The sequence below is a fragment of the Calypte anna genome, chromosome 10 (assembly GCF_003957555.1).
Source record: "Calypte anna isolate BGI_N300 chromosome 10, bCalAnn1_v1.p, whole genome shotgun sequence".
NCBI classification, from domain to species: domain Eukaryota; kingdom Metazoa; phylum Chordata; class Aves; order Apodiformes; family Trochilidae; genus Calypte; species Calypte anna.
This window is the reverse complement of record NC_044256.1, coordinates 12,426,218-12,441,353: the sequence shown is the minus strand read 5'-3', so window position 1 is coordinate 12,441,353 and position 15,136 is coordinate 12,426,218. Positions and strand designations below refer to the sequence as shown.

General features: G+C 38.2%; 2 protein-coding genes across 3 annotated transcripts in view; one reads left to right on the top strand and one right to left on the bottom strand.

Moving 5' to 3' along the window:
• EFL1 (elongation factor like GTPase 1) overlaps positions 1–3,586 on the bottom strand; it is a 59,231-nt gene extending 55,645 nt beyond the window's left edge. Inside the window, exons 1-5 of one of the 2 annotated variants that reach the window (XM_030457325.1) lie at positions 3,509–3,586; positions 2,803–2,903; positions 2,096–2,163; positions 1,834–1,918; positions 408–541 (exon numbers count right to left, since the gene is read on the bottom strand). In XM_030457325.1, the coding sequence (XP_030313185.1) occupies positions 408–541; positions 1,834–1,918; positions 2,096–2,163; positions 2,803–2,893 (378 nt within the window). In that variant the 5' untranslated portion in view covers positions 2,894–2,903; positions 3,509–3,586. Of the gene's footprint in view, positions 1–407; positions 542–1,833; positions 1,919–2,095; positions 2,164–2,802; positions 2,904–3,064; positions 3,206–3,508 lie in introns of those variants that run through there. The other variant, XM_030457326.1, reaches the window with a different exon arrangement.
• SAXO2 (stabilizer of axonemal microtubules 2) lies at positions 3,554–12,089 on the top strand. Its single transcript, XM_008491987.2, has 4 exons — positions 3,554–3,731; positions 7,893–8,072; positions 9,285–9,487; positions 11,107–12,089. Exons 1-4 carry the CDS (start codon positions 3,691–3,693, stop codon positions 12,087–12,089), a joined length of 1,407 nt encoding a protein of 468 aa, XP_008490209.2. The 5' UTR covers positions 3,554–3,690.
• The last annotated feature ends 3,047 nt before the right edge of the window (positions 12,090–15,136 follow it).

Genomic DNA, 15,136 nt, shown 5'->3' with positions numbered 1-15,136 from the left:
CAAAAAAAACCTCTTTATAAAAGTAAGCCATGAAAAAAAGCAATCTGAATGCTATTTTGCATATTATTTCACTTTCAATAGCTTCAAAGCACATGTAAATATATTAAATTGTTTTCCTTAAACATTTATTTATTCTCTATACAAATAATTCCATTACCAGAAAAATCACATGCTGTTTCAACCCTCCACCACTACCCCCACTCTCCAGCCTTGCTCAAGTTTTCAGCACAACCAGGAAATGAACTCTCCTCTTTTGCATCTCAAGTATATTGTAATTTATTAAAAGCTTTGAAAACTTCTAAATCTAGCTCATCTTTTATTTTTACACAATGCACTTAAGACTCCTCTACCCACTTTAAAGTAAGATTCCATTACCCCCTTTCTATATTTAATATACTTTGTTTCACCTGTGGACAGACTCCTTCAACAGCATCCACCACTATGATGCAGCCATCACAGAGTCTGACAGCAGTAGATACTTCTGAAGAAAAATCCACATGCCCTGGGGAGTCTATTAAATTAATCAGATACTCCTGATCACCTAGGGTCAAACAATAAATTGATATTTTAGAACAGTTTTAAAAAATATTTCTTTCAGCCACCATACTGCTGAAGCTATTATTCTTAGGATCAAGCAGTAACCAATACACCGAAGAAAAACAACAACAGGACAGGGACTCTCATCAGAACAACTTTGCATGGCTTGTGCCCACTTCATTTACATTTCACTTGTAATGAAAATCTCTCAAGACAAAGCTACCATTGGAAAATTAAAACATAAATACACCAAACAAACAAAAAGAAAAACCCAAACCCTGAACAAGCTTTTAGTAGCATTACAAAGAAATCACTAGCTAACACACAACTCACCTGCATCACAGTCTACGTTTCAAAGATAAACCATAACAAGGTAATAAAAATCAACCCTACATTCTGATAAAATGCCTTTTTTCAGCTTTATTACTTTTTTAAACCATGCTTTTGACTCTGTATTACTGAAATATTTTCAATATAGTGAAACTTTTCCATATTTTCTACCTTACATCCCCCAAAATTGGCTTAGTGGAGATTCTAGTTCAACTTTTGATGAACTCACTGCATTTATCACCTGTCACAATCAAAATAAGAGCAAACAACTGCTTAAGAAATTGTACTAGAGTCTAAACTTCAATACAACAGAAAAACTACAGACATAAAATATTCTGAGCATTAAAAGTAAGGTCACGTCAGAGTCAACAACAAAACAGCCACAATTTACAACACTTAGCTGGAAGATCATTGATTTTAACTATTTCTACAATCAGCTGTAGATGAAAGAGAATGACCAAGGGTGGCTTTTATGTTCATGCAATTTTTTTTGTAAGTTATTATTTTTTTCTGCACAAGCCTGTTGCTAATGTATCATGTTTCTAATTCACTTTACTGAGGATAAGGCTAGTGAGAAATATGGGAGTCTTAACAAAGATGACACTGTAAATACACTGTTAAAAAACTCTCTGAACAATTTACTGAGATAAGGTCTTGCATTCAAGTGACATTACTTCAAGACTTAAGTGCACAATATAAAGATTCAGATCTCAAATTAAAAAATGCAAGAAACTATCCACTCAGAGATACAATTAAGGATGGTCTTCCTAACCCAGAGATGCAACTTGATTATCTTGGTTAACAGCTAAATGCATGCCTAAGACTTCGCAGAACCATGGCCTAACACTGAGAAACACAAAAGCAACAGTTTCATACAAAAATATCTCAACAGCAACAATTAAGAGAGAGGGAAAATTAACCATAGTATCTATCAAAGTTTATACTTTGCCTACATCAACAACTTACCTTTCATGAAGTGCAATGAAATTGCACTCGATTTCATCGTTATTCCTCGGACCTGTTCATCCTCCCTGCTGTCCAGGTACCTCAGCTGAGTGTAAGAACAAAAGAGGAGATAAATCTGTAGAATCTGCACTGTCACAAGTTGCCAACCTGAGAGAAAACAAGGCTTAGAAAAATTAGGAGTGGCATTTCTGTGCTCATCACTGATTCACAATCCTAGCACATACACAGCAGAATTTTGTGACAAACAGGAACATAACTTTACCTTTCCTGCCAAGCGGCTCGAGATTATTCCATTGCTAGATATCAGACAGTCAGCTAGAGTAGTCTTGCCTGAAAAGAAATATAAATTGCTTTGTTTTAATTATTATAGGCAATAGAAAAATTTGCAGCAATGATTCTATGATATCAGCATTAACAAAAGGCTTTAAAATGAAAAAAAAATACAAACTAACTTTAAAAAAAACTATCCAACTTCATTTGTTACATGCACACAAGTTTATTTTTGCAGAGTGGATGCAACCTTATCTGTCATGACCAGAAAAATAGGTGACATCATCATAATCTATACACATTATGCAATTAGACCAAAGATTTGTATCCTAACATGAGCATTTATTATTTCCACCAGGACAAGCAACTTCTTCCATTAAGTAAACACTGAAACACAACAGCCTCACACATGCACATATACTTAATTCATGGTAACGCTGAGCATCACAGAGGCACAAAATGTTCAATTTCAACCACTCCCAATTACAGTGAAATGTTCTCTTAAATTCTAAAAGATAAGCTGCACCAGGACAAATGAAATTTTCACAAAGCAAATTTCCTTCTCAGAATTAGGATTAACACAGTTTAGAACTACATCTGTGAAAACCTACTGCTTTAAAACAGTGACCACAGTACCTCCCCTCACACCCACACCAGGTCCCTCACAAGGTTTCCACCAGTCTCCAGCCCCTGTCTTACCATGATCCACATGGGCTAATATACAGATATTCCTGATCCCAGAAGTCTTCTTCTGCAGGCTGACCATCTTTTCCACACTCGTGAGGACCATGGTTACCTAACTGGGAGCAGAGGAAAGGGGTTTTATTTAGGAGGCAACTCAAGAAACAGCTTTTCTTTTCCTTTGGGTTTTTTTGTTATTATTTTGGGGGTTTTTGGTTGGAGTCTTTTTTTGTTTTGGTGGGGTTTTTTTGGTTTTTTTGTTTTTTTGTTAATTCTTTACATCGTGCTCAGAGTTACTCATCAGGAAAACCTCTGGACACGTGGGGCGCGTCACCTTCCTCCGACACCATTTATTTCATGCTTCGTACCCCAGAACCTTACCAGACACGCAACCCCCGTACCTGTTTCTGACAGGAACCTCGAGGTTCGGTTCGGTTTTCGTTACGCATGGAGGCAGAACCGTCCCGGGTGCCCCGCAGCGGCACAGCCTCGGGATTGACACTCAGGCCGCGCAAACCTGGGGGGGCTTCTCCTCCCGCCCCGTCCCCCCGCTCCCCCTTCCCCTGCACCGCCGGGACCCGCAAACCTCAAGGCACAGCCCGCCCGCGGGGACCCTCGGGGACCCTGACAGGCGGGGGTGGCCGCAGCCCCCCCGCAGCGCTTCCGCCCGTCCTGCAAAGGACCCCTCGAGGCAGGGGGTTTAGGGGTTCGGGGTCCGGCTCACCTCTCCTCAGCTGCGCTCACGCCGGCCCCGCACCGCCCGCACCCGGAAGGCCGCGTCCTCTCCTCCCCGCCCCGCGGTGCGTGACGCCAGACGGAAGCCGGCGAGGACCGCTCCCCGCGGAGGCGCCGCCGTTGCCAGGCGACGAGGAGAGTCCCTCAGCTGGCCCGGCGGAGAGGAGCAGCATGAAACCGCATCGCTGCCTCTGCCAGATCTGTACCTGCGGGTAAGCAGCCCCACGGGTCGCCACCGACTTTCGGGGAACGAGGGGAGACTTCCGGGAGAGTGTGTGTGTCCCTCAGCACTCTGGCCTGCTGTGACCCCCACCCCCCTTGTCCCCTTCCTCATCCATCCCTGGATGCGGGGGTCTGGTCCTGGCTGCTTGTAGCAGTGCGGAGGCAGATATTGGGTAACATTTCCCCTTTTTCTTTTTTTTTTTTTTTTTTTTTTTCCCTAAAATGGATCGTCCCATAAAATACATTTAAGTTTAAATCACGTTGGGTAAAAAGCGGGTTTTAAATGCACTAACATTGAAAAGAGCGGGGAAAGAATTTTAAAGCCACAGAGCCTCAGGGTTCCCCACGCAGCAGAGGCAGCGCTGGTGTGCGGGGGGAGGGACAGCACCAAAGGAACCTTCGGAAAACCTCTGGCTAAATCAGCTTTGATAGACACCTCTGCAAGAGCTACAGCCTTTAAAATAGAATCATAGAATCACAGAATCGACTGGGTTGGAAGGGACCTCAGAGATCATCAAGTCTAACCCTTGATTCACTCCCACTGCAGTTCCCAGCCACTGGGCAGCCCATTCCAATGCCTGACCACCCTTTCGGTAAAGAAATTCTTTCTAATATCTAACCTAAACCTCCCCTGGCACAACTTAAGACTGTGTCCTCTTGTCTTGCTGAGGGTTGCCTGGGAAAAGAGACCAACCCCCACTTGGCTCCAACCTCCTTTCAGGGAGATGTAGAGAGTGATGAGGTCTCCTCAGAGCCTCCTCTTTTCCAGGCTGAACAGCCCCAGCTCCCTCAGCCTCTCCTCATAGGGTCTGTGCTCGAGTCCCTTCACCAGCCTGGTTGCCCTCCTTTGGACCTGCTCCAGGACCTCGATATCCTTCCTGAACTGAGGGGCCCAGAACTGGACACAGGACTCAAGCTGTGGCCTCATCAGTGCTGAGTACAGGGGCAGAATCACTTCCCTGGACCTGCTGGCCACGCTGTTCCTGATACAGGCCAGGATGCCATTGGCCTTCTTGGCTACCTGGGCACACTGCTGGCTCATGTTCAGCTTCCTGTCAATCCAGACTCCAAGGTTACATCTCTCCACCTTTCTAATAGCACACTCACTAAAAGTCTCCACTCTGAAGGGAAACCCCACTATTTCTTTACATTCAGTCATCCCATATAGAGACACAATTCAACATTGCAGTGTGGCCTCTGTGGCCGGGGGGGTTTGGTATAAGAGGTTAGAGCAAGAAATTCCTTTGTTTAAAATTATTATTACAAGTCTATAAGAAATATTATCAATGCCATAGGTAAAAAAAGAATCCACAAGTCAGGTTTCCCAAAACCTTTAGGGATTCAAGCTTTACAAAATTCAGACATGTATCTATAAGGTTTGGAGTTTGTATTGTTAATGTTTTCAATTTCTTGTCTGCCTACTTAGAAAAACAAACCAACAAACCAAAACAACCCCAACCCAACAAACAATCAAACAAAACCCCCAAACAAACAAAAAAAACCAAACAAGAAAAATAAGCATCCAAGGGTTCAAAGATTCAGTCTTTAAAAGAATAAAAATTCTAAAAACATCCTCAGAGAATCATTGTGAGATCACAAAAGTGTGATCACTATTGGAAGTACAGGGCCAACCCTGTGGGTGCAAAGGGCACCATAATCTACAAGTTTCATTTTGAGTTTTTTATAGCAAACACACTTCTTATGTGTTTCTGTATGAAAAATCTCTCTCTCATCAGCCTCTTTGGTTTTTTAATCTCTACACAGAGGAGAGACAGGCAGTGTGTAAAGCTTCTCATGTTCTTTTTGGCCAGGGCTGTGGGTGTAGTTTGCCCCACAAATTTTGTTTCAGAAGTCTTAGTGTAACAAAGAGCTGGAAAACATTTCCATGGTGAGATAATAAATCTGGCTCAGGCTCAAGTATAAAGCTGTTGAGATAACACAATCTGACAGCACAAGGAGAGCTTCAGTTCAACAGAAAATATCTCAATTCAAAAACCTAGTTTAAGAATATGAATGATTGAATATAAAACATGTGAAAAACTTGCCATTTAGAATAAGCAGCACCCAAGTTTTTACAGTCAATAAAACCTTAAGCTTTTATTGATTTAGGCAGGACATTGTGTAGCTATCCTGTTTCTGTTGGGTTGCTTGGCAGTGTTACCTGGAGTCTGTACTGTGTACACATCTTAGACCAGATTTCAAATGAAAAAAAAAAGACCTAATATTTTTTAGAAGTTATCATTTAGTTATTTTTAGAAAAGTCTGTGGAGATATAATTACTGTTTAGTTATAAATAATAAAACAGAAGGAAACATTCTTTCCTAGCTGTTCTAAGAAATAAAATATATTAAAATTTTTACAGAGAGGTGTTTTGCTTGCTGGTGATTGTTTTTTCTGGATCAGCTTATGTGAAACTGGAGATCACCAATTTGAAATTTATGTCGATGAATATTAAATATGAATGAACTCTTTTGAATTGTTCTCCTAAAATTCTTGATGATTATCATTTGATACTGTATATTTCAAATAACTTTCAAAACATGGTCAATGGTTTTAGCTTTTGCTTAGCTGTTGCTTTGAGATGTTAAATGACAGCTCATATGCTGTTTGTACTTACTGAAAAAAAATTACTAAGGTGGTAACTGAATTGGTAACTGAATTTCTTGAATAATGTAGTGGCTGGCAAGCACCATGCTGAGAAATAGCACGTGCTCACTTCCTTATTTTCCTGCTTTTGCTGTTCTTTCCCTCTTCTTACTCAGTTTTTAACTGCTAGGTTCTTAATAGGTCTCATTTGTTACTTGGTTCCACATTTACTTGAAAGAGGAGTAAGGACATGAAGCTTTGAAAGGATCTAAGCCTCCTTAGTGCTACCTCTTTCTCATCACTTGAGCTACAGGCATGGCAAGGTCAGATAGCCAAAACTAATACCAGTTTTATGGTTCCAGATTACTTACTTTGGTGGTTTGTTGTTTTGAGGTTTTGTTTGGGGTTTTGTTTTGTTTGTTTGGGTTTTTTGTTTTGTTTTGTTTTGTTTTTTCCCTGCTTGTTATTCCGTGCTAGGTAAATTCCTTGAGTATCTGGTTTCCTGAAACTTGATTTGTACTCAGTTGGAGATGTACACTTTTAGCCTTCTTGTTCTTTAGTTTTAGTTTTCATGAAGATAATTTTACAAGGTTGATTTTTTTTTTAAATTTTGCTTTATATTTTGTTATTTCCCTTTGCTTATATCTAAACCAGTATTGCAAGTTGTTAGCTACAAGTAGGAGGGATAACCTTCATTCTATAGCACCTTAAAAGAGAGATTAGGAAATAATCATATGTCAGCCAAAATAAATTTTTTAACCATGCTTGAAACAAACTATCAGAGAGATGTAAGTGTATTATGCAAAATAGAGTGAATATAACAAGATTTTCAGAGCAATATAGAAAATAACATGCACTTTATAATGTCATACCTAATTAACTAAAAACCATAAGGTATAAGTAATAAATTAAGACAGTTAAAGCCTTTTACTATAACTGTGTCATTGAAATAGGCATCAAATAGAAGCAGGTACAATTGAAATAAAACCTATTGAGAAAAAGACATCATTGCTTCTAAAAAAACTCAGTTCTTGGGGAAAAAAACAAAAAAGGTCAAAAATTCTGAAGCAGTCTGCAGCACACTAGAAGTGCAGATGATATCACAAAACCTAATCAAGAGTTGGTGAAAATAAGTGAGTAGATACAGAGAAATAAAAAGACAAGCAATTAGGGAAAACAGGAAAGAAGACAATACAAGAGGAGAAATGAAGCATAGTTAGTTATTTCCACAAATGATACTAGTAATATTATTAAAGGTTTTTGAAAAAGGGAGAAAAGTGAATGTTGGTGCTAGCATCTTTTCAGAGGATTAGATCAATTCTATCCATCCTTTGTATTCCACCTTAGTGCTTAGGACTGATGATACCATTTACTGTCTTTATTAATTCCTACTATGCCATCAGCACAATATTTTGTGTTTTTATCACTCAGAAAAGATTTTCAGCACCAGCCTGATTGACATTGATCAATCTTTCCCATTTGTAATTCACCCCAGCAGCCAGGCTATGAGTTTTCTCCTGACATGCAGCTATTGAAAACGATCTCATCTGATGTCTTTTACCCAGGCGCCATCGCTGCCCTCATAAACCCACACGGATTTATGATAATGGACACCAGGCATTCCTCACAACAGAGTATGTGGAAAAATATCCCAAGTATAGCAACATCTCTCCTCCCCGGAGCCTGAAGCCGAAACAAGAGTACCAAGTGCATCGTGGGAAAATGGAAGGAATTACAACATTTAAGTAAACATTTTGAAGCAATGCGTTTTACAATTGTCTATAAAGTTCCTTATACTTTCTCATTTAAAGGGGGACTGAACATGGTACTGCAATCATTATCAAAATTCTATCATTGCATCCTTTCCATTTCTAGCATGTTTAAAAGTTTGCTTTTTGAGTGTAGAAATATCACAAAAAGGTAAAAAAATATCAAAGCATGAATACAAAAGATATCCATTCTTTACAGCATTTTTAAACCTGTAATCTAAAAATTTTGTCCTTCTTTTCAGCCTGTTTTAAAAATCTAGGTCTCATTGAGCCTGAAAAAACTGGCCAGTTGGACCACCTTCTGTAATACATATGTGGAGTCTTAGATAATAGGAAAATTAAACCTGAAGGAAAATGTACAGGGATTTTATTATTATTGCTCTTGTTATTCAGGCTGCACTAAAGTATTAGGAGTCTGAAGAAAGGCAACTGTAAAGTTGTTCAGTCCTGTCAGAGCACAGCCTCTGATGTTGAGCTTAAAAAATTAAAAACCATCTTTCAAAGAGTTAAAAAAGGACATCACTCAGGCATTATGAAAAAATGCAACAGGGGCATAAACCTGTACTTTTTTTCCATTACTGTTTTTCTTTTAAGATGTTAAACTTTGTAATTTATTTTTTTTTTATAGAAAAGCAAACAGGACATGCACAGCAAGGCCAAATGCCCTTATGCAAGATTGTCTGTGCATTGTGGATACTTTTTGAATGCCTACATATGTAGTATACACCCTGTAATATAATGTGCACTTATAAGAAACACTGAAATGCTGTTTCCAATTATATTCTGTTCTCCTCATGCAACTAATACATGCTGCCACTTGTAACAGTTTGATCTTTGCTCTGCTTCTGCTTTCTGGCTGACTTCTTTGTAAAATTACAGCAACTTTTTCTTGTCTGCTTTCAGACAATTTAAAGAATATTTTTTAAACTGGGAATGAGACTCAGAGTTGAAAAAGTGACTTCACCACCTCCCTTTGAGTGAAGGCTGTATCATGCATCAGGCATCTTAGCCTTATGTATTATGGTTTCCTTTCCTCCTTCCTATCCCTCTAATGTTTGGCATCAGATTGATTTTTCAGGGTAAACTTTATAAATCATTGTTTTTCCATATAATTAAAAAATTACATAACTCACTCCATCAGAAAGAAGCAGCTTTTTTTAACCAGCATTTCTTTTTTTCCCAATTCAGATCTGATTATTTACCATATGATATTGTGAAGCGACCTTTTCGGGTACAAGAAGAATATAAACCAAAGGTGGGAAAGATAGAACTGGGAACCACATACCAGAAAGATTATAATGCTCATAAAATACAACCAGTGACATTAGTAAGACCTCTAGAAAGAAAGCACACTACAGGAGGAAAATTGGATACCATACCAACCTATCAAGGTAATAATGTATGCTGCCTTTGTAAAGAGAAATACCCAAGAAGAAGGAAGTATTCTGATTTATCTATATTAGAACCTGGATTTCTCAGTTGGGGCCTCAGAGTAAGATATAATAGAAAGCAGGTGACAATGTCTTAAAATGTTCCACACTCCAGTTTTTTAGAAGTGACATTTATTGGTTCTAAACAAAAAGCCTTCTTTACTGTTTTCTTGGCTAGAAGAAGAGAAATTCTAACATAAAATTGGTTAGGCTATCTCAGGCAAAAGCTGGTTGCAGTTAAGGTGCCAATACATCTTTCAGATTCTTTTAGCCTGTGTAAAACATGTTTTTCCACAGGGTAGGTCAAAAGTTGATTTGAGATTTTTCTTGTACATTACATAGTTTGCATATCATCCTGGTAATGATCTGTTTTGACACAAATTATTAAATTAAAGTGAGCAGCACAAAGGCACTAAATCTCCTTTTAAATCTTTCTGGTAAGTGATCTTGATATACTTTATACAAGTAAAAAAATTTATCTATAGAATGTGTTACTAAATTTGTTACATGTACTACTGCATTGCAGCCCCAGTAAGTAAAAAGAACTGATGAGATACAATCTACTTGGCTTCCTGGATGAAAATTAACATGTTCCTGATTATGAGGGCCACTGTTACTGAAAAGTTAGTTGACATAATGCAAATCAGACATGGCTGTTAAGGCAGGAAGTTGGAATGCTTGGTGCAAAATGAGCAGAGTGCAGTGACAAGAAGAGTTGGAAGCATAAAATTGGGGAAAAAAGGCTCTTCAAAAAGCCAGTTATACTTCTCTAGCTTAAGTTTAGGCCTGTGCTAGATAGAAAAGCATTTTTATAAATACCTTATATTCATATTTATTAGTTGTAAATAATTTATAAGGAAATAAAACTTTTCACATTTAGCCTAGTAAGTAGTAAGCTAGCAAACAATGAATAATTTAACCAGCATACAACTAAGGCAGCAAGCATTCATTTAAAAGGTATGTTAGCAGTTCTACAGGGAGTAAGGATCAAGGAATGAAAAGACTGAAGCTGAAGATCAGTGATTGCAAGACAACAAATTGATTCCAACTGCCCGTGGAAAAGTGTAGACTGGACAGTAAGTTTTGTAAATATAGTGTAAGTCTGTTAGTAAAAAAACCCAGAAGCAAAGAAATGTGCTAACAAGCTTTAAGATGATGTAATGTTCATATGGAAATGATGAAACAATTCTTCCAATCAGTAATCATGACCTATTGACCTATAAGGTTCCTTTCAGTCTTGTATATTTGCATAAAGTTCTAATTAAAATGTAAGATATTCTACATTAAACCTGTATATGGCTAATTTCTGTACAAAACACAGACTAAGTATGTACATGCAACATTTTCCATGAGGAAAGAACCAAGCTAGGGCATCATCTACCAACTTTTTGTCTGTTTTTATCACACCAATAATAGAGCAGTTTTGCCATAACACAAACATGCAGACAGCACTCTCATTCTCACTTACATACCTTTTCTTTATTTTGCAAGATTTATTACCAGAAGACTTTGGCTTAGTTTGAAGCCAATGGTCTTAAGTGGTAACACCAGTATGGTGAAATTTTGTTTTTGCCTTAAAGATGACTACAGATCATGGGAGGTTCAAAGACGGGAGCCTGGCAAGGTGGAGCAGATCTACCATCCACCTACTGTGAAGTTTGGAAATTCTACTACATTTCAAGATGACTTTGTTCCTAGGGAACTGAATCCCAGGCAAAGTTTTAAACCTCCCTGTGTAGCCAGGCTTTCAGATGTGCCTTTCAATAGCACCACAAGCCATCGCACTGCTTACATTGCTCATCAGCTGGCACCCAAATTCATAAGACCAAAAGAAGAGTACAAGCCAAGCAACCAACCTTTTGAAGACCTCACAACCCACAGGAATGATTTTAAAGGGCTACCTGGGCAACTTGCAAAAAGCTGCAAGCCTGAAAATGCCAAAGTTGGATCCAATGCTCGCTTTAATGGAATCACAGAATTCCAGGATCGTTTTCAGCCATGGTTGGTTTCCTTGCCTGAGGTCCGCAAAACAAAAGAGTACATCCCACCTCCAGGCAACATGGATTTTAACTCCACAAGCCATCTTGATTTTGTTAAGCATGAAGTTTCTCCTGCTGTCCCCATAAGACCAGTTTCTAATAGAAGAACCCCCAGTGCCCCTTTTCAAGGGAACACTACCACAAAGGAAGACTTTAAAGCCTGGAACAGCTGTCGACAGGAGATTACTAAAAGAGAACAAGAAATTCCAAAGCCCACGGGAAAATTTTATGATTTAACTACATTCAGATCTCATTACATACCATATCAGGTCATCCCAGCTCAAGGTTTCAAACCTGTACATGCTATAGTTCCTACTTCAGCTCCTTTTCAAGATGAAACCGTGTATCGCAGGGAATATACTCGGAAGCAACTGGAGATCTGCCCAGCCTGTTTCCCTTCCCCTCCAGGTTACATCTATGTAAACACTGATTCTCAGGGTCACAAATTCTTCCGCCAGCTTACTCCAGAATTTTCTGAGTCAAGCAGTAATCCTCTTGGAAAGGAAATAGCTCTTGTTTCATAACACTTAAATGATGTATTTCATGCACCCTAGTGAAATAATTGGAATCCTACTTGTTAATTTAATTTTCTTTAAATAACACTGATAGCAAATTAAATACTGCAAATTCTGATTTTTAAAAGCATTTAAAGTAATCACTTGAAGAAAACCAGCAGTTTACTAAAAGACTGATTAAAAATTTGCCAATTTTTGTAGGAATAATGCATCTTTCTTACCTGACATCTATGCTTTTTTGAATTATATATTCTAGTTCCCTTGATTTCATTCTATTTCCCAGATTTCATTATGCTCCATCTCCAGCATAAATATTGTAAATTTAATTCTGTCAAATTTTCTGCAAATCAAATGAATGTATTTGTGAAATAGCAAATATCTTCTGATAACTTCTTTTTCCTCCTAAGCAAATAATACTATGTTAATCTATATAATTAGCTCATCAGTCCAGTTTTTCATCTCATCAGTACTGAGTAATCTGATTTTTTTTTCTTTACAGTTTGCTGCACAAATCATAAGCTACCATGCCATGACACCTGGTCATTTCTAAGAACTTGGTTCAGTTTTAGTCACCACCACTTTTCCTTCACTGAGTTCTGAGGAAAGCATAAAGGTCACACTGTAATTGCTGACATCAATTACCAAGAAATAACCTTTTTTTTTCCTGTATACATACATCAGATCCTTCAGACATAAAAATCAGGTCATTAGACTCTGTTTCCTGAGTTCCCTGATGGTGCCTTTTCAGCTTTACTTCCAAAGGAAAACTACCTGGTGCAAAGCTTTGGACACAATAAATTTGTGTCCTCATCCCAAGCATCAAATTTCACCAAATCAATCAAATTTCACGAATGAGATTTCACAGATCATTGGTTTTCAAGTTTCTAAGGTAGATGGTGAGGCAGCAAAGAGAATCAGGCTCAAAAACCTCACATCCATCCATTACAGTTTTTCATCCTGCTGTCTAATATTTAGAGCTAAGCAGCCTGTTTTTACTGCCCAAGTTTACCACAGAGGAAAGGTATGAAGGTGGAAAATAAATACCAGCCAAGATGCAGAAACCATTAGACAGCCTGGCTTTGGTCTGTCTGATCTTCAAAGAATTGTTACAAATACACAAAAAACAAAATTTTCAAAGAAATTGTACATCTAATGATTATACTTCTGTATGAGATATTTAGTACTTTCTTTGTGTATCCTTACCTGATCTTTAGAAACCTAGATTGATTTCAGCCCTATTATGTTCATGATTTATGCAAGTCCCAATAATCAGATCTATGATTGACAGTATTATCGTGTTCTAATGCAGTACCACAGTATGATTTTTTTTTCAGTATTGCATGTCTTGTACACAGTCGTTTGGGGTCTGAAGAGTTGTGTGCTTCCACTTCAGAAACCAAATCACCAATAAAAGGACTAAGATCATGGTGGAAACATGTTGGACAAGGAATGGATCATTTGCAAGAAGAAAGCTGAACTGAGTATGTTAACTGTGCATAAAAGCATTACTTGGGAGCACTCCAGATATTATTAGAGCATCGGTTACTTTTAGGTAATTTTTGTCTTTGTACTGTGTTTTTGTAATATGATTTAATCTTTTAATGAAACAATTCAATTAAACTTTTTTCTCTGAAGATTGTTCACATCCCCAGCTGATTAAGTAGCATGTTTTGGGTTGGGCATGAACAAGGACAAAAGGTGTAACATCCTAAAAACAGGACAGGAAAAAGTCCAATTTGGTGTCATCTTTCTATACCAGAGAATAAAAACAAACTAGAAACATCCTTTTCTTTATGAAACTTGGGTCATTCTGTCCGGCCACAGCTGAACACCTCCCCAGTACCATACCCTATTCATAATCTGATACCTCAGGAGAAGTTTCTAGAAGCTCCTAATATCCCCCAGCTCTCTTTTCTAAGGAGGAAGAAGACTCATTGAGAAATGCAATCTAAATCCATGAAGTTACATGTGGGGTGGAGGGGATGTATTCCCTTTTGTCCCTATTCTTTTTGTCCCTATTCTTTTTGTCCCTAATGTTTTTTCCCCTAAGTTTAACAGTGAATGAGAGAAGCCTTTATTGCATCACAGTTGAAGGAGCCACACCCCACTGATTGTGCATCCTGGAAAAGAATCAAATGATATTATAAACCTTTCACACAGCATTCAGTACTTGAGGTCAACTTCTACATAAGCACCATATTATTTAAAAGCAGACAAAATTTATACCAGGCTGGAAAACTACAATTTCTCAACAGCTGTTGAAAATAATTTTATGATATCCTACCCTAAACCAAGATGTAGAAGCAGAGTACATTACTCATCAATACAGCTGCTATTCTGCAAGTGCTTTAGTGCACTATGCTGTACAGCACACTCCACAGAACTGATGTATTTTGGTTTTTTTTTTAAAGCCTACACAGAAAAAGTTCATTGGTGACACAAAAGGAGAATTAAATAGAGCCATACACCTTTGCCAATGTTACCATCTAGGATAGCTCTGAAACACCACTATTTCATTGCTAGATGTTTATTTCCTATGCAATACCATTTTTGCAGCTTTTCTTCATATTATTTATGAGCCTCTTCACTTTAAAGACGATTTGGATACTGGATATTCTGAAACAATTTTCATGTAGCTATTGTCATCATTCACTAAATATAAAACACAGAGCTGTTCTGTTGGGTCTAAATGAAATTTACTGGGTGCAGTAGGTGCACCAGTAGGTGCTGGCAAAGAAACATAACTTTATTCCACCTTTTTGCAGAATACTGATTCTAGATTTCAGTGAGTCAGAGCTGACCTGTTAGGGTTTGGGTGAATTCCCTTCCCCACATTTTCAATCTGGTTACATCTAGGTTGTGCCAAAATAGCACAGACTGTAAGCAGACTGTAAAGAAGCTGAGAATCTGCCTGACAAGCTGTCAAAACCAATAACTGGTCTTAACTTTGGAGAAAAATCCCAGTATTCTAGACACCACATTGGGCTGATAGAAGACCTGGAATCAAAGCTTAGCTACCATGAAAATCTCAGTAATAAACAATCCCTGGGTAATCA